This window comes from Ursus arctos, unplaced genomic scaffold (genome assembly GCF_023065955.2).
Source record: "Ursus arctos isolate Adak ecotype North America unplaced genomic scaffold, UrsArc2.0 scaffold_21, whole genome shotgun sequence".
NCBI lineage: Eukaryota > Metazoa > Chordata > Mammalia > Carnivora > Ursidae > Ursus > Ursus arctos.
Window position 1 is genome coordinate 7,943,754 of NW_026622886.1, and position 19,475 is coordinate 7,963,228.

General features: G+C 44.8%; 1 protein-coding gene across 1 annotated transcript in view; it reads left to right on the forward strand.

Annotated features, from left to right (window-relative positions):
• SYN3 (synapsin III) overlaps positions 1-19,475 on the forward strand; it is a 452,237-nt gene that overhangs the window by 47,990 nt on the left and 384,772 nt on the right. Inside the window, exon 3 of the mRNA XM_044384458.3 lies at positions 4,945-5,002. Within this exon, the coding sequence (XP_044240393.1) occupies positions 4,945-5,002 (58 nt within the window). The remainder of the gene's footprint in view (positions 1-4,944; positions 5,003-19,475) is intronic.

Here is a 19,475-nt window from a genome sequence, read left to right on the forward strand (position 1 = left end):
GTGGCCACCTGTGGGAAGAGGACTGTGCCTGGGACAGAACATTCCTGACCCCTCCTCCCTGGGAAGGGCATAGCCAAGGCCCAGCCACATTGATTCTACGTCCCAGACACATTTATTAGGAGGGTGCCGCTTGGACACAGGTGGATCCTGTTTGCGCTAATTCTTCTCTTCCTTCTGCCCCTGATGTTGCCATGAAAGAACTCAGTACCCGCTCCTCATAAATCTCTCTCACACACCACATCCCGCCTCCCCAAACTTGGGATTTCCCACCCCAGGCAGCGCTGGTTTTATAATATTCTCCTTCCTGGTGCCTCTGATGTGGCAGTAAAATATGAGACCACCCACAGAGAAGGAAGCTTCCTGGAATCAAGAGTTTCCCCCACCCCCTTCCCAAGGCCAAGGCCTTGAGTGATTGGCTGGGATATTCAGGGAGCTCATTACGAGAATAAACATATTAGGGCATTGGGAAAAGGTCTGCATTAGGGAGACAGCCCTCGGGCACAGTGAGGCCATCCGTTTTGCCTGAGGTCAAACAGCCAGGCAATTACAAAGGCGGCAACCCCAGCCCCCAAGGCATCTAAAATTCCAGACCATCCCTACCCTTCCCTCTGCCAGACAGGACTGTTCAGAGGCAGCTCAAGCCTGAATGAGCCCCCGGCAAGGAGGCAGCAGTCTGTGTGGCCTGTCAGGAGACAGACTTCTGACTCCCAGCCAGGCAGGGGGATGGACTGCCTGACCCTCAGCTTCAGCCTGAGTCCGTCTGCCAGGCTCTGCAGTAAACATTCCAGAGATGGGCAAAACAAGGGTTTCTCCTAGGAAGGTGAGGCCCTGTGAAGGCCAGAGCTGCTTGGGTGGTATTGGTGTAGAGTAAAGTGCTCCGCGTTCTGGTTAGAATCGCGTTGAGGGCTACCAGTCTTTCAGATTGGACACTGTACAAGGACCCCACATCTAATCAGTGCATATTTCTAAGTGTATTACAATGGTGTACCAGTAGATGACAGTAAAGTGTCTCGAGGACAGGATACGCTAGGGCTTATCCCTGGAAGACATTATTCATTTAGCCAGTGAGCAAACATTTGTTAAACATGTGCCTTGTGCCCTGGTACTTTGTGCCAGTACTGGATTCAGTCAGTGTTGAGACACAGTTTCAAGTTTCCAGGAGCTCTCAGACTAGGTGTATAGGGGCAAGGTAGAGACAAACATCAAGGGATTACAACATGGAGTGATATGTGTTTTATGGTTGTTAGTATAGGATGCTGTGGGAACCCCAAGGAGGAACACCTAACCCAGCTTCATTGGGGGGGGGGCACTTTCAAGGAAAACTTGATAGAGGAGGCGAGTGAAGATCTTGGAGGCAGCCAGGCAGAGAAAAGCAAGTAGCTAACCTAAGCAGAGAGAATAGCCTGTGCGAATGCTCAGAGGCATAAAGTGTAGGACAAGGCTAGGGAATCACAGGAAGTTGCGTGTGTCTGTGAGGTGGGCAGAAAACCAGAGGAGAAATGGGTCATGGTCAGCAGGATCCACATTAGGAAGGACACAGAGGGTCTGAACTGATTCCCAAAAATCTTGAAGTTCAAGGTCTAATTCACTGGTGCCACTTAGAGGTTTATGTGTCTTTGAACAGGGACTTCTCCATCTGGAATGTGTGGGGACTGATCCCCACCCTGCCTACTCTCAGGGTTGACCTTAGGGTCAAATAGGAGGATGGATGTGAAGGTACATACAAGCCTTATATACCAACGGCGTCTATTTATTATTATTATCAACACCCATCACTTTTTGCACTGGTGGAACAGATCAAAGTGAGGTGAATCACATTCCTGTTTTGTAACCTCTGTGAGGGCAAGATCATGTTTTATTTGTGGATCCCCACCACATGACACCCACAGGCACAGAGAAAACACTCAATAGTTCTTTGTTGTTGATTCTGTGTTAGGCCCTGGGCTGTGTACTTTGGAGCTTACTATGTGCAGGAACTGTTCTGAGTGCTTTATACATCTTATCTTGGTTAATCTTTACAACAACCCTGTGAGGTAGTTACTAGTATCAACCCCACTTCCCAAATTTGGAAACTGAAGCACATGGAAGTTGAGTGAGTTACCCAAGGTTGCACAGTGAGTGGCAGAGCTGGGATTGCATTCATGTGATTGCCTTGAGTCCACTCTACTGCCTTGTTGCATAGAGGATCAGGTGAATTTATCCCTACAGCCTTGGCTGTAGATGTTATCACCCTTGACAAATAAGAAAACCATGACCTAGAGGGGTTAAGTACCTTGGCTTAAAACATGTGGTGAGTGAGTTGTAGAGCTCAAATTTTGCCCAAGCCATGCTTTTTCCAGTGTACTGGTGATTGTTCTCATTAGTTACCGTTCTGGGGTTCCAGGCCTATCCAGCACTTCTTTTAAACCCAAGCTAGAGGGAACCTTGCCCTAAGTCCTGCTTCAGCCCTTACTAACTGTACCCCTTCTGATAGCAGAGGAGGGCCCTGCACCAGGACCCTGCAAATTGTACCCTTAGACCGTGCATTGGTTACACAGAACCCTAGAATTCCCTGCCCAAAGGGACCCTGGCCCAATTCCATGCCGTTTAAGCCGGTTCCCTGGTCCATCCTCCCAAGGCATAACCAGAGAACTGTTGATGGGGCCATGAGTGAAGAAATAAAGCATGGCACATGGGCTGGGCCATCCATGAGCCTGCACAAGGAGCCTGGGTGGTGCAAGACAGAGAGGAGGGTGGGTGAAGAATTAGGGAGCACTGTAGAGACCAAGATATGGCAATCCTCATGTTGCCTTGTTCTGGGTAAACTCTAAGAATTCCAAGAAGTCTAAATTCTGATACTTCCAGGTCATATGAAGTGGTATTTGTCGAGGAAGGAAGACAGACATGTTTTATTTAAATATTTGCTGCCTTTATTTATCAATTATAAATATTAGACATATGATACATAGGCCTCTATTTGTTCTTTTGCCCCAGGACCCACAAATATTAGAGGTGAACTTATCCCAGTGTCTGTAGTTTGCTGACGCTAACTTTAAAGATTTGTGGTAAAATTCACAAACTATGTGGAAGGTCCCCTTTGCAGGAACCTCACTGCACACACGTTTTGTCAAACACCATGCCTGGAAGAAAAAGCAGATCTTTCTTTCATGTCACAATAACAGCTCCTATCCCACTAAAGTTTTGCCTAGTTGAGAGCTAAGCCTGTCAACATTGTAAGAAAAGGGAATATTAATATTAGAGCTATCAGTCAGTGATTTGGGCAGTCTTGGAAAGAGATGAACTCCACTGGCATTGGCTATGTGTAGAGAAAACTCTTTGGAAGCAGACAGACTGAAGCTTGGTCAGAGAATTTGTAGAAAGGATTCTTTCTTTCACAAATGCAGGTTGAAAAAAATACATGGCAACATGAATGTTCCGGGAGAAAGAATAGAAGAAGAAACTAAGGATTCTTGGATGTACTACTTACAAATTATTGATTAGAATTCAATCATGTGGCCAAATCTAGCTGAATGGAGAGTTGGGATCTTCATTCTTTTGTATGCATGTGCCAATCTGTAAACTCTCTTACTGCGGCGAAGAGAAGAATGAGTATTGGAACAAAGAGCTGTCTCTACCCCAGAAAGGCTTATGTAAATGCTTAACGCAGTGCTCAGTTTACAGCAAGTGACTAAGAACTGTTAGTTTCTTCATACCAAAATCCAAAAGAGCAAATGGAAACTTTTATTACTTTTGCCTTGTGTGTGGGAGGACATCTAAACCCAGAGTACCCCAACATTTGCTGCTATTTTTCAGGGTTGAACAAAAACATAGAAGTGGAATTAGAAGGCCAGGATTCAAGTCCCTTAGGCAAAATATTTCGTCTCTCTGGGTTTCAGTTTTCTTTTTTATAGGATGGAAATAATAATGCCTTCTTCATGGTGGTGGTTGGAAGCATTACATGAGAGGCTGTATAGGTTAAAGCATACAGCACAGTTTCTGGCACAGAGTAAATACTCAACAAGTGAGTTTTTTCCCATCTATCTCTTCGCTCATTTATTCATTTGACAAATATTAATTGAGCTCCTACTGTGTGTTAAGCACTCTGGTAGGTGTTGGGAGTATTTGTTTCTTACTTCAAGGAGCTGTGTTATAGTTTAATGAGACACAGGCTTAAACACAGTTTCTGATTATAACTAATTATAATTGTAATAAGTACTATGAAAGAAGAGTATGAAAAGAGACTCTATAGGAGAAGAGAGATGGGGGGCCAAAATTAGGGTGCTTATAGAGAAAATTGGCAAGTGGATGGATTTGGGAAATAATTAGAATGTAGAATCAGTGGGGAGAGAGAAAGAGATAAGAATGATGTCTATGTTTCTGCCTTGAGCAATGGGTGGATGGGATGCCATTTGCTGAGAAGATAGCAGTTAGTGTGTAGAGGAAAGATGATGGATGGATGGAAGGAAGTTAAAGAAGGGAGGATGGATAAAGGGATAGATGAGGGCTGCTTCATTGGACAGATGGACAAATGGAGGATTGGGTGGGTGGATAGATAATTTATGGAGTATATAGAGTGTAACTATAAATAATAAAAATAAATAATTCTGTATTATTTATTTATGTAAGATTCTTTATCTCATTTGATCCTTAAAATAACCCTTAGAAATATATCATGCAGGTATTAATATCTTCCTTTTACAGATTATAAAATTGAGACACAGAGAGGTTGAGCCACTTGGCAGAACCAGAACCTGAGTCTCCAATCTTCCCATCCAGTATTCCTTCCCCTCTGCTGCACAGTACATACAAAAAATGAGAAAAACAGCAGTTAAAGTGGGAGGAGAGAGCGTGAAGTTACAAATGTGTCTGACATGCACCTCTGGGGGGTAAGGCCTTTGGGAGAAGGAGGAAAACAGTAAAGCGGTCTGCACCCTTACTCAGTAGCTGTCTTCCTTTTTTTCACAGGACCAAGTATTTTCATGGAAAGAAGGTGAATGGAGAGATTGAGATCCGAGTGGAGCAGGTAGGTTGGAGCTGGGTCCTTCGTGCTGTTACCTTGATGTTTTTCACAGCTAGAGCCATTCCCAGGAGCAGCCTTGGTCCTTATCTTATGTGGCTACCATGTGCCAAGATTACAGAAAATCCTGGCTTATACCTGGGAGTTTTATTAAATTCCAGAATTATTTAGTTTAATGGTTTTTGTTTTAGCAGCAGAACCTTTCTTCAAAGGAAATCTCAAGTAGGAGCCCATTGTACAAAACAGAGACAAATAGAGAAAAGAGAACTGATAAAATGGGCATGGGGAACCCAAAAGTGTATCTGCCCCATCCTGTTCTACCTTCTCCCCATTCCCCTCATGGCCCCCAAGGCATCTCCTTGGAACTACTTGGGCTAGGCAGCACAGTGGGTTTGAATCTTGACTCTCTCATTTAATAGGTATGGGGCAGGTACTCAATCACTCTGTGCTTCAATTTCCTTGTATCATTGTTGGTGGGATTAAATGATTTAAAACCGCAAATGAGACTAGAACTATGAACACTGGCTCTTGTTATTACTGCTAATATCAACAGCCAGGCACCTCAATTTATGGGGAAAGAAACACGGACTTGCTCAAGGCTACATAGGAAGTCAGTGGCAGAATGAGGACTAGAACTTGTGACCTCCAGATCTAGGGCTCCTCCCACTCATTCAGTGAATACTTGTTAGGGACCTACTAAATGCCAAGCATGGTGCTCAGCCTTAGGAGAGCACATCAAACCTTGGGCTCTGGAGCCAGACTTTAGGTCTGAATCCCAGTGCCACTCCTTACTAACTGTGCGACTTTAGTTGAGCAGTACTAAGCTCTTTGCAGCTCAGTTTCTTCATCTGTACAACTGGGTAATTAATAGCATCAGTTTCATTGGGTGGCTATTAGGATCAAATGAGTTAGTCTCCAAGTACTTGGAGCAGCTCCTGGCACATACCAGGCACTTAGTAAATGTTAGTCATTTGTCATCATCATCATCACCATCATCATCATCAAAGACAAAGAGTTAATAAGATAGACAAGGCCCCTACTATAAGACGAACTCAGAAAAGTGCAGTAAGAAAATAGAGGGTGTGACTTTTTCAGCATTCTTTGAGTTTGGTGTGTTGGAGGAACAGAAAGCCCTTCTGAGCATCCAATTTGAGTTGGCTTAATATTAAAACACCTTAAACTTGAATTTCAGTTTGATCCTGTGGCTTTCAAGTCAGTCCAATGTCTACTGGTTTTCCTTCCATGGCAAAGAGTAGGTTATTTTTGTTCACTTAACAAATATTTGTCAAACGTCTACTATGCTAACTCACTAACATGTGGGGAAGGAGGATATAGAAGCAGAGGCTCTGTCCCAAAAAGTTTGTGGAATAGGAAGGGAGGCAAGATAAGTCTTAACAGAACCTCAGTACAGGTGGAGTCCAGGAAAGAGAGGTCCAAACTTACTGCTAAAGGCAGCAGAGGCCACAACTAATTAAGGGAGCAAGAATGGCTCCAAGGGGAGGTTGGTATTAGAAGGCCATCTTGAAGGATGGGTAGGATTTCAACAAGTGTGTGTGGCAACATGAAGAGTAATGAGATGGAAGCAGTGTGAGCAAAGATAAGGGGGCTAGAAGTATAAGGTATGGAATGGTGGGAGTCCCATTTGGTTGAGTCCAAAATAGGACACATCATTTTCCCCTAGCCCCAACCTACTTGTCCTCCCAAGTTCCCTCTCTCAATAAACAGTATAACCCTCTACCTTCCATGTTAGCCAGAAACCTGCCTAGGCTCCGGATGCCTCCCCTCCCTCTACCACTACACCCATTCAGCTACCAGAAACTGTTTGACTCCACATCCCATGTCTCCAGTCCAACCACTTCTCTCCATACTTATTGCCAGATCCTTAGCTGAACCATCATCAGCTTTCATCTGGTCTTCCTCATCAACAGCCTTCTAACTCTATCTTTTTACCCACTTCCAATTTATTTTTACTACTAAAGCTGGAGTGATCTTTCTAAAAAAGCATATAGGTTCTTTAAAGTGTTAGCATTTTTTTTTTAATTTATCTATTTGAGAGAGAAAGGATGAGCGGGGGGAGGGGCAGAGGGAGGGGGAGAAGCAGAGTCCCCACTGACCCGGGGGCTCCATGTGGGGCTTGATCCCAGGACCCTGAGATCATGACCCCAGCCAAAGGCAGACAACCCACTGAGCTACCCAGGCGCACCTAAAGTGTTAGCTTTTATTTATTTATTTTTAAAAAGATTTTATTTATTTATTTGTCAGAAGAGAGACAGAGAGCAGCACAAGCAGGGGGAGAGAGCGGCAGGCAGAGGGAGAAGCAGGCTACCTGCTGAGCAAGGAGCCTGCTATGGGACTTAATCCCAGGACCCTGGGATCATGACCCGAGCTGTAGGCAGACGCTTAACCAACTGAGGCACCCAGGCATCCCAAAGTGTTAGCTTTTAAATCCCTTCCTCAAAGACTCCTCTTCTCACACCTTGATCTAAATCAGCTAACCTGGTTATTCCTATCATAACACCGAACTTGTCCTTCCTCGCTCTTATCCATATATATATAGGTGTGGGATTATTTGCATGAGCCATGGCTATTTGGATCTCACTTTGTTAAGTAGCACAGGACCTGGCACATGCTAGAACTAAAGAAATACTAGCAGAATGAATAACTGATAGATTCCACAGATTCCAGGCTGCTTGTCAGTTTCCAAGGGAGATAAATCACTGCTTCTTAATCCCCTCAAAAATCTGGTTTTTCCATAAACCATCTGGTAAATGCTCAGTTGCCAATTTAGCTAGCCCTATCTCATCCCATTTGTGAAAACCCCAGAGGCATGTTTTAATTTTACCCGTTTCTCTCAGTGATGCCCCTGGCCCAACTTATAAAATCTATGAATAGGAGCATCATCGGAAATTGCCCTAAGAGTAACTCACCCAGGGGCTGTGGGGACACTCAGCCAATCTATAAAGGCTGCAATCATACTGGAAAACATTGGCTAATTTAGAGTCATCCTGATTTCCAGCCATTCCCCCCCATAGAAGCCAGAAGGCAAATTAGCCGGGAGACCAAATAGCAGGTTATTTGGGCATTTTTCCCTGAAAGACATGCCTTCCTAAACCCATCTTAGAGTCTGAATTGTTTGCCTTTTCCCATCTGGATGAATGGGTGGGTCACATAAGCACCCCCCCAGGAATCTCACATGTATCCTCTCACACTTGGGAAAAGTCTTAGGATGGAAGCCACTGTTTAGTCTGAGCTGGTCTCACATTTTGGAAGTCTGTCTCCCAACTAAGGGCCAAATTAACCAGATAATTGCACTGTCTGGGTTTTGCTGGACAGAGCGAATGAGTTAGTTGTGGTTGGCCTAGAGGAAGCCTCCGCCCCTTCTCTCCACCCTCTTCCCCCCCAAGTTCAAAAACTGCTTGCCTCAGCTGTTGCAGAGCCAGGAACCAAGAAACCCTGGGGAGTCCAGGGAGGTGAGGGTGGTGGGGACTACATCATGTTGCATTCCATTACCCAGAATGCCCTATTGCCTCTGTGGGGCCTCACAGCAGTGTCCTTGAAGGGTCTGAGATGTTCCAGCCAGGGTCGTTGGCCTGTCAAGCTCGCCTCTATTTATATTTGAGGCAAAAGTTCTTTTTCTCCACAGGTGCAAGTCACCCCTCTGTGGGACTAAGCAATGAGTTTGATGAATGGATTAATCTCAAATAGACTCAATTCTGAGAAATGAACAGACTAGGACTTGGTGGGACAGTGCCTTGGGCTTCTTTCCTCTCTGATAAAAAAGGCTGCAGTTACAATGGTCAGTGTTTCCTCAGTGATAATAGAGGTACCAAGGCATAAGCAATGACAATGTCTTGCTCTAACAGATGGAAAGACAAGAGAAGGTGAAGAATCTGCTCTTGACTCCAATGAAGGAAGCTGGACAAGCCACAGATTTACATATGAATGCCAGTGTCTCCCTTTGAGTCCTGCCCTCCTGTGATACTAGATTTGGGATGGGGTTAGGTAGATGTCTGTGGATGCCAGGAAAGGCTCTTGATTCAAGTGCTGTTTATCTTCTGCCCTTTATGTGTTTCCTCAAGTCAAATGTCTTAGGGAAGCAAAGGTGGGATTTTTCTCTTAAAATAGTTTAAACACTCTTTCCATAGTTTGGCTATCACGGACATTGCTGCTATAAACATTGGGGTGCACGTCCCCCTTCGGATCACTACATTTATATCTTTAGGGTAAATCCCTAGTAGTGCAATTGAATGGGAAGAAATCAGAGAGACAAACCATGAGAGACTCTTCACTATAGGAAACAAACTGAGTGTTACTGGAGGGGAGGGGGGTGGGGGGATGGGGTAACTGGGTGACGGGCATTAAGGAGGGCACGTGATATGATGAGCACTGGGTGTTATATGCAACTGATGAATTACTGAACTCTACATCTGAAATTACTGATAGACTATATGTCGGCTAATTGAATTTGAATAAAAAATAAATGAATAGTTTAAACAGTCAAGACCATGATGTATATATTTTGCATGCCTACTTCAGCCTTCCATCCACAGTTCTTGATGGATCAACCTTTCTTAGAATGGATCTTTGCTGTAGATATTATATTGACCATAAAGACAGTGTGATATTTCAAGAGATACTTAACAACAAGATAGAGAAATGGAAGTTAGATATTAATTCAGATCGGTGGATTGGTAACAGGTTGAACATTACCCCCACTAGGAAATGGTTACTCGATAGAGATACACCTTGAGAGAAATACGTGTAAATGGCAGAGCCCTTGGCTTTATTCTTTTCCTTAATAGAGACTTGTCAAGTTATGTTTGCTGATGACTTGAAGCTGAATGAGAGAGAGAATATACTACATTAAATCTGAAACAATCAAATTGAAGGGACATACAATATAAGGCCCTATGGAAAAACTCAGCTGAAGAGGAGCAAGATTAGGGAGACTTAGCTTATTAAAATCACATGAGGAAAGAGAAGACCTAATATTTGAACAAATTCTTAATATTTGTGGAGGAAGTCTAGTGTGGAGGTTAAGATTATGGCTTCAGAGAGTAGGAGGGACTGGAGATGGATCTCAGCTCTACCATGTTTTTTGTGTTGACCTTCTGTTTATAATATTTCTATGCATGCTTCCTCATCTGAAAAATGAGGATAATAATTTCTACCCCCTAGAGTACTTGTATGGATTATATGAGTCAGTGTAAGTTATATGCTTAGCATGGTTTCTGGCACATATATTAGGTGCTCAATAAACTGTAGTTATGGTTGCTACTCCCCCAAAACCTGATGCCTCTTCAGGCTGCATTATCAAAGTACAGCATTTAGAATCCAGGAAGTTGATGGTACATAAACACTCATGCGCGTGTGCAGTGTGCACATACACACACATACATGCATGCATGCACATGCACACACTGTCTTTGTCTCATACACTCTATCACACACACACATGCATGCACACACGTATCTTTCACACACACACACACACACACACACACACACGTACTATGCTGCTCAGACTCTAGAGACAGATCCAATTTTGGTGTCACACCACAAGGGGATATTCCATGGAATACCTTGTGAAGAGAGTGATTGGAGTCAATGGAGTCTGACATCTGTGAGCAAAGAGGATCAGCATAAGGAACTGGAGATGTTTAGTCCAAAGACAGAGAGGCCCTTCCTAGGATCCCATATACTCCCTGCAGAGTGTCTACCACCTGAGTGAGTAGGTGAAAATGGTAACGGTTACCATATGTTGAGTACTTACAAGGTCAGGCTGAATGCTTTTCATTGTTGGGATGAGCACTGGCATTGCCTCCATCTTACAGATCTGAGACTCAGGGAGTTAAGTGACTTTCCCAAGGTTGGCCGACTTAGAATTGGCAGGAACTTGTCTTTGAACCCAGGCAGTCTGATTTCAGGTCCCTCCTATTATCCACTGCATTTTTCTGCCAGTGGTGCAGATATCAAAAGCAATAACCAGATGTGTTGGTTAAGTCACTTCATGTGCATAATCATATTTCAACCTCACCACAACCCTTTGAGATGGCTGCTGTGATGCTCCCCGTTTGACAGAAGAAGAAAATGAGGCTCAGAAAGGTTCCGTACCCTATCTGAAATGAATGATAAAGGTTTCGTGTGCAGGGGTGCTCAAAAACCACCCCAGATTGCCTCACTGGGGTAGGAGTTCAGGCTAATAGTATTATCCTGCAAGAACATGGATTCCAACTTGTTATGAACAGAAACTATGAAGCAGTACTGAACAATGATGAATGGGCCATGCCCCTTCAGTAGGTGGGGAGTTCCAGCAGAAACTGGGTGGTGAATGTGGTGAATATTTCACAGGAAATTTAGGTACCTCAACGGAGATAACCTTTATTATTTTTCTCTTTTATGTATTTTTGGGGTAAAGATAATGTATACAGATAGCCAAAAATTGAAAAGGTAAAAAATGGTATCTGATGAAAAGTCGACCTCCAACTTTGCCCCAATTAATCTATTTTCTTTAACCATCCATTAACTAGTTCATTTAACCATTATCACTAGTTCCTTGGGCAACTTTCTAGAGAGATTTTAAATGCAACTATCAAATATACATACATGTGTATTTGCCCTTATTTTTCATAAATAGCAGTTGGTTCAAAAAACATAAACCATTGTAGGTATTTCAGAAGAAGATTTAGTGGAGGATTGATTACAAATGGTTCAAAAGGGAAAATCCTATTACCCAGAGCCACAGCAGCCCTACATCCCCTGCTGCCGTGGTTACTACCACCATGGCCAGTAGAGCACCATGAGTCTGCACTCCCACCGACACTGCGGGAAGTGCCACCAGCCCGCTGTATCTGCTGATGCTGTCAAGGAAGCTTCCGTAGCTGCCACCAGAAGCAGAATGATTGCTGCCTCCTTCCTGACTTCAACTCTTGCATAAATGGCTCCCGTTGGTAGAAATTAACTAGAACCATGTGGCAAAAGAATCTGGGAAGCGTAGATGTAGGCTTTCAGCCCCCATCATGCAGGAGAGAAGGATGGGTGTGGGGCTGCGGGGCCATAGACAGTGAGCAGCACAGTCCATCCCTTTAGCTGTTCAAGGTCCACACATACCCTTCTACTTATCTGTACTGTTGTGCATCCTGACTTCTCACTTAACATACTGGTTGTTTATTTCATGAGCGTACGTACAGAGCTGCCTCATTCTTGTTAATGGTTGCCTAGAGTGCCGTCATATGGATATCCAGTAATTTATATTCCATTATTTCAGGATTACAAGTAATGCCAAACCTATGTCATTGCAAATGTTTGTTAGCATATCCATAGGATTCCTTCCTAGAAAAAGAACCACTGGGTCCAAGAGCATCACATGCCGTGAGTGCTATAACGCAACTGGAGGAATAAAGGACTTCCCCCAGCTGCTGGCACTGCTACCAGAAGGCAGCCCTCAGCAGTCAGCCCTCTTCTGGAAGTGCCCCAGGTGAGGACAGCTGCCTTGCCTGAGCTCACATCTCTTTTCCTGACAGCAACTACATTCAGTGACTGGGCGGTACAAAGACCTTACCCATTTACCCCAATCTGGGACAACTCCGAAGGGCCATCCCAGCTTTAGAGCTCTTTGTGGAGTTGACAGAGGCCTTTGCTGAGATGGTAGTGTAGCCCAACTTCTCCTTCTGCCCAGTGCTGCTTCCTTCCTTTTTTTCCCATCCAGTAGTATTTATTCCCGGAGCGCTCCCTGATGAACCTCTCACAGGCGGATGTCTGTCTCAGAGTATACTTCCCATTATAAGTATACACTTATAATTCTGATAGATATTGCCAGATTGCCCTCCGTAGAGGTTGTATAGATGATCTATAAGACCCTTCTGATGTGGATTTCTAGGACTGTAATTGACCCATGGGTTCTGGTGTCCATCGTGCACAGAACGTTCTCCTGGTTCAGCCCAAGCACTGATGCTGAACTCTGAAGTGCTCCATAATTTGCTCTTCCTATTTGACCTCCTTGTGTTTGAAATTCACCAGAGCTTGGCGTTTCTCTGCAGGGCTGAGTCCGGCAGAACTCTACCCGCTCTGATCCACTAAGCCTTGTTTTGTTAACACAATCCTGCAAGATTTATTTGTTTGGCTTGGCTTACCCTGACCTCAGACGTTCTGTTTTATATTATTTTTAAAAGCGTGCAGGTCTCCATGGAGGCCTTTTTCTTTTCAAATCTAAGAACCAGCTGGGGGAATGAAAAAAGCAGGTGGGACACTAGGGTGTATTAGCTGAAACATAACTCGTTAGAGGAGCAAGTGTGTCTCTTCTTAACCGTGGCATTATTAATGTGGGTGAGTTTATCACCATCCTGCCTCCATTTTTAGGCTCACCAATTGAGGACAACAGAGAAATGGAGAAACAATAGTAATGGTGATGGTGTTTAAGTTTGATTGAACATTTTCTGTATATTGGGTGCCATGTTAAGTGCTTCCTGTGCCTTACCTCCTCCCACACAATGTACCTGTTGCTGAGGAAACTGAGGCTCAGAGATCTTGAATAAATCACCCAGCCAGGGTCACACAGCTGGTAAGAATGTGATGCCACTGGGATCTGAACCTTAGGTCCAGCCGATGTCAGGGGCCTGCTTAAGATCTACCAGAGTATGTGTTGGGTCTTGAATTTGTCTTCATCAGGCTTTTTTGCATTTCCCCTCTTGGCTTAGGTTCCTCAAGCACATAATCCCACCGTCCCTTCCTATTTCACCTTACTCTTTTCTTTCTTTTTTTTTTTTTAAAGATTTTATTTATTTATTTGACAGAGATAGAGATAGCCAGTGAGAGAGAGAACACAAGCAGGGGGAGTGGGAGAGGAAGACGCAGACTCATAGAAGAGGAGCCTGATGTGGGGCTCGATCTCATAACGCCGGAATCACGCCCTGAGCCGAAGGCAGACGCTTAACCGCTGTGCCACCCAGGCGCCCCCACCTTACTCTTTTCATCTACTGGATAAATTACAAATTCTGTCCTTCCAGCAAAACACTCCTCCTTTCCTCACTAACCTGGTGGCTCTTACTCATCATTTGATGTTTCTGGCTTATTGCTGGATAGTCCTTCTATTAACAATTCTGTTTGTTCTTTGTTTTCCTCCAAGAGTAAATGTTTACTGTTTGTTTCTAAGTATAGTTGTACACTTCAGACGACATGAAGACTGTAATAGTTCTGACTCTGGAGCCAGACCACCTGGATTTGAATCCCAGCTCTGTCACTCCCTAAGTGACCTTGAGCAAGTAACATGACTTCTCTGTGCTTCAGTGTCCTCAAACGTAAGATGAAAATAATAATATTAGTGATCACAAGATATACCTACAGGGTTGCATGAATGAAGTAAATTACCACATGCAAGGCGTTCAAAGCAGAGCCTGGCATATAGAAAGTGCTCAGTAAGTGTTAGTAGCTAGTTTTACAGTCCCCTTCACATTGCTAAACACATGTCACATGAGTAATTTCTAGGTGCCATTCTCTGGGATTATTCAGAAATGGAAAGGATATAATCCATGCTTAAATAAGTTTGCTGTATTGTAGTTGGTGGGGGGATAAGAACTATAAAACATTCATGTTTATGTGTGTGTGTTTATCATTTACATATATATCCAATCATATTTCCCCAAATATATATGGCGTTCAACCGGCATCTGGTGCAAACTTCTAACCCTTCCTTGAGAGCAGATAGCACAAGTCCTGGTCAAGGTGTTCAATAAATGTTTATTGAATGAACGTGTGAGTGAATGGATGGTTCGGTACAATCATAGTAGGGTGGGGCTAGAAAGGGACCTTCGAGATCATCTAATCCAACCTGCTTGTTTAACAGCTGAGGTTCAGAGCAGGGAAGTGACTAGACCTAGCACACACATCAGGTTATTGTTGGAGTCCAGCGTAGAAACCCTAGGCTCCCATCTCCCATGTCACCATCTTTCCTACTACATCTCTCCACCTGCCAATGTTATCTTTTATCTTCTCCATTTAAGAAGCCATTTGTCCCTTCTGATGGTTTTGGTAGCAAACAAGTTAATCTCATTCTGTAGTCAGGAAGTCCATGTTTTCCACATTTACCTGCAAGAGGTCTTCTTCTTGTGGGGGGCGGGGGTGTCTAGGATAGATTCTGAGCCACAGCGGATGGCCAGAGGCAAGCTCCAAATCATGAGGGCTGGGGGAATCTTGAGACCGTGGTTGGATGAGCCCTGCTGATTCTAAATGCAACAAGACAGCTTTGTCGGGTGGAAGGTTCTTTGCCGCCCACCTCCCTGAGTTAGCTATACTACTCATTAGCCCCTTAATCAAAGATGAGAAGAAAGGAGCCATGAGAATGAGAGCAAATCCATCTTCTTGTACTGGGAAATCCGGCTCATGGTGCCATAGCCTCTGCCAAAAATGTTTGGTAATTTTCCCATCCTTGCTGCCACCTCCCTCCATCAATATGTGGTCTGCCCCCTGGTAGTATCATAGCTAAATGGGACGCCAGTGGAAATTAAACAGCAGTTCTGAAGAAGAACTTAATAAGCCCTTTAACTCCTTGAAGGATGTGTATCAAAAAAATAAACAGAATTTGACTTATCTCAACCCACTCCTTAATTCAAGAAACACTTACTGAGCACCTGCTCGTCCTTGGCCTTAATGGCAGAGCCTTCCACTCTCACAGTGTTCTCCTTCTGGTGGAAAGATAGACATTTGGGGGCAGTGACTGTAATGCATTAGGGACCTGTGCAAACCCTAGTAAGCAGAGAAGAGGGATCGCCACCCTTGCCTTGGGACATACTTAGGAAAGGCTTCACAGAGAGGTTAATGCGTGGTGGGGGTCTGGGGAAAAGAACTAGCTTGACATCAGGCTGTGAAGGAGGCAGATGTGCATATCAGGTCTCCCAGCTAAAGGGTGTGCTTTAAATCTCAGCTTGTCACATATGGGGAAAATGACCAGCGTATAGGATACATGAGAAAGGGGGGTGGAAGATAAAGCTGGAAGAGAAGGCAGTCTCTTCAAGGTGGGCTTTGTGTGTCAAGGCAGGCAGCTGGAAATTGTGTCGTAGAGGCAGTGGGGACATAACAGATTTTTAAGCTGTGGAGTGATGTGATCCTGTTTTCATTTTAGGATGCACATGCTAATAGAGATTTAGAAGACTGGTGGGTAGGAGTGGTGGCCGGAGATTCAAAGCAGAGAAACTCTGCTCTGGATTGGGTGAAAAATGCATCTTAACCTTGAGTACTGTGCTTGGGGCTGGGGTTCAGCTAAAGAACTTGGTAATTCTCCAGCGATTGCGTGTAAATCCCTGCCACACGGTCTTTAGCTTCCTTCTGTACCTGCAACTTGCATTTGAAAAGGGAAGAGGTGACCTATTTTTCTTTAAAGCAGAGACAATGGAACCAGGGCCACACGACGTGTTTGAGCTGGCCCATCAAAGCAACCGCTGTCAACCGCTTCTTATTCACCACCGTTGTCCGGCCACTTGCCCTGACCCAGTTCACCCCCCACATTCCAGCTTACTCCCAATCTACCTAATCTCTGGCCTTGTAGTGCCTTCCACTGCTTATGATATCCCTCCTCTGCCCACTCCTCCCCACTCTGCCCCTCCTCAGACCCTCTCCGGCTTTGACCTTCAGCTTCCACTTGGCCACCCTTTACGTTTACTGCCAGCTCTGTTGTCATCTCTGCCATTTGGGGTCTGGCTCACTCCCTGATGAGAGGAGCTCCCACTGGCTTCACCCTGGCTCTGCCAACAGCCCCTGCCCGGATGTGCTTACATACAGGATTTCAGCCTTTGCATTTCAGTAGGAATCAAAGTTATTAATTAACCCAGGGTGGAGCCTATTATGAAACATCCCAGAAAGCTGGAACAAACCAAAGGGACTTCTGAACTCACAGCAGGGAAAAATGCCTTTTAATTGACTGGGATGACTTCACCACAAAAATCTGTCTAGCTGTTATGCTAAACTGGAAACTAATCTATTAGATTGTCTAAGGAATCTCCCAGCCCACCCTGACCAGAATCTCCTCAGGAGGGGAGTCAGGCCCACACATAAATAGGACTTATGCTTTGAAATGGATCCTTTTGGATCCTACCCACACTGGCTGCATTTTCCAGTCGCTGGGAAAGAGAGGGGAGGCTGGTATCTGAGAATAAGTTTGTATGTCCTAAGGTGTTTACCTTTAAGATCACATAGGAGCTTTTCTAAGGCACTGCTTACTTTAGAATTCAGCCTAGGCTGAACCTGACGGGGACCACTTCTCTCAGGAAGTTTAGAGAGTGACAACAGAATTTCCATGGCTGCTGTTGTCCTGGGCTTGGAAGGGTCTGATGATAATAGCCACTGTCTAATCACATGCTTATGTGCTGTGCACACACTGAGCCCTTCATGTGGATTAGTTCATTTCATTCCTTTTCGTGATCCTGGTAAGAGTAGGTATTCTATGGTTCCCCATTCTCCCAGTGAGGAAATGAAGGCTAAGAGGGGCTATAAGGCTGCACAGCTTACAGGTGGCAGAGCCGGAATTCACAGTCTAACTCCAGATGCTGTTTAGGGGATAAGGTGTATTCCAGGGAAGCAAAATCCAGGCACAACTTGGTGAATTTCTTCTCGTGTAAAGGGCTGGCTTGTGCATGAGACTTGGTCCATGGATGCAAGCTTGGCCTCCAAGGTCCTCTGTGAGCTAGCCGCTGCCTGCCTTTCCTTCCTCATCCCCTCCATTATCTAGCTTAGATTGTAGTCCTAGCAAACAGCTTGTGGCTCCCCTCCTGTCGTAATACCATCTTGTGTTTACATCCCCATCCATGCCTTTGTTCATGGAAATCTCTTCTCCTGGGACATCCTTTCCCAAGTTTTGCCATATCAAGATTTAGCCCTGGCATTATTTCTATTCTGCTTCCCCTGACTACCCAGGGGAGGCAGGGCGAGTTGCCCCTGATCCATGCTCTCATACACCTCATGCATATTTCTACCATTACACTTACCAGATTGCTTTGAAATTACCAGTCCACCTGCATATCACTCCCTTTAGACTCCAGGCTTACAGAGAACACGACGGCATCTTTATTCATCCTACAAATATTTATTGAGTGCTTACTATGTGCTAGGGCTACAATGGTGACTAAAAACAGATATTGTCTCTATTGGATAGAGCTTAAAATCTAATGTGGAGGAGACAAATATCAATTGCATAATCAGTCTCTCTCTCTCTTACTCACCCAGACACACACACATCCCATAATTACAAGCTGGTTAGGAGCTGTGAAAGAAAGATACACAGTGTTGCAGTAGTATGTGGTGGGTAGGCTACCACTGGGCCCTTATTCACATACTTAGTAGGTGCTCCAAGTACCCAGATACATAGTTTGTGCCCGCTTGGTATCTCTCTAACTTATCTGCAGTAGGGAAAAATGAAAAAGCGACAGAGAAAATATTGGATCTACCATAAGAACTTCCTAGGAGATAGCCTCACCCAAATATTCTTTTGCCTGGTAAAGACACAGGTCAAGCACTAGTCTGACGTCAGTGATACGGGTAAAGCAATGATACACACATACAGGGAAGGCAATGCTTGACATTAAGTGAGCACAGTGTGCCAGCCACTGTCTAAGACTTTATCTGTATATTCATTTACTCTCACTCACCACAACCCCACCAGAGAAATACGGATGGAGGTAAGACTCAGCAGGTTAAGTATCCTGCCCTCAGCCCCACAGCTGGGAGGTGGGAGAGGGGAGATGTGGAGCCTCCAAAGATGCCCTGGAGCCCACACCGCTGACCCCACATCTTACTGCGTTGCACCCTTCTATAGAACTGGGGCTCATCATGGCGTACTTCCTCGCTCAAGGTTGTGGTGCTGGAGATAGTAGAGCCCAACTACCCCCCCGCCCTGTCTCCTCTTGGCCAGGTCTGGCACTGGAGTTCCAAAGGGATGACCTTGGCAGTGATAAGAAGGTAGCAGCAGACAGGAGGCAGCACTGAACCTCATCTCGGGGCATCCGGGGTGACGCTTTGGGGGTTCCGGGTGCATGTTAAAGGAAAGAAGGGGGATTAGCTATTGCAGGTCAGCTGCGTGCTCTCCATCAGCCTACTGCTTCTCGCCTGTTGCTGTACTCAGTCCTTCCGCAACACCTGGGGCGTGAGTCTCGTGATGGTCCACATGAGGAATCAGGCCAGGAGAGGCAAAGTAGGTGTTAGTGACAGAATTGTGACTGGAACCTATATCTGCCTGTTTTGAAAGCCCATAATTTTCCCCTTAACTCACCTGTTGCCCAGCCAGACCTGGAAAAAAGTCTTGCTTTGTCTGGCCTAACACAGTTTTTCAGATTGATTTTCTCGGAGACCACAGACAACCCATCTGGGTTTTCTGACCTCCCTCTATCTGTGTTGCTGGAACCTTTCTCTGCTCCCTGAGCAACAACCCTGAAATTCCCTTCATGAGCTTATGGGTGGGTTCTCAGCCTGTTTAAGATGGAATTGAACCAGATGA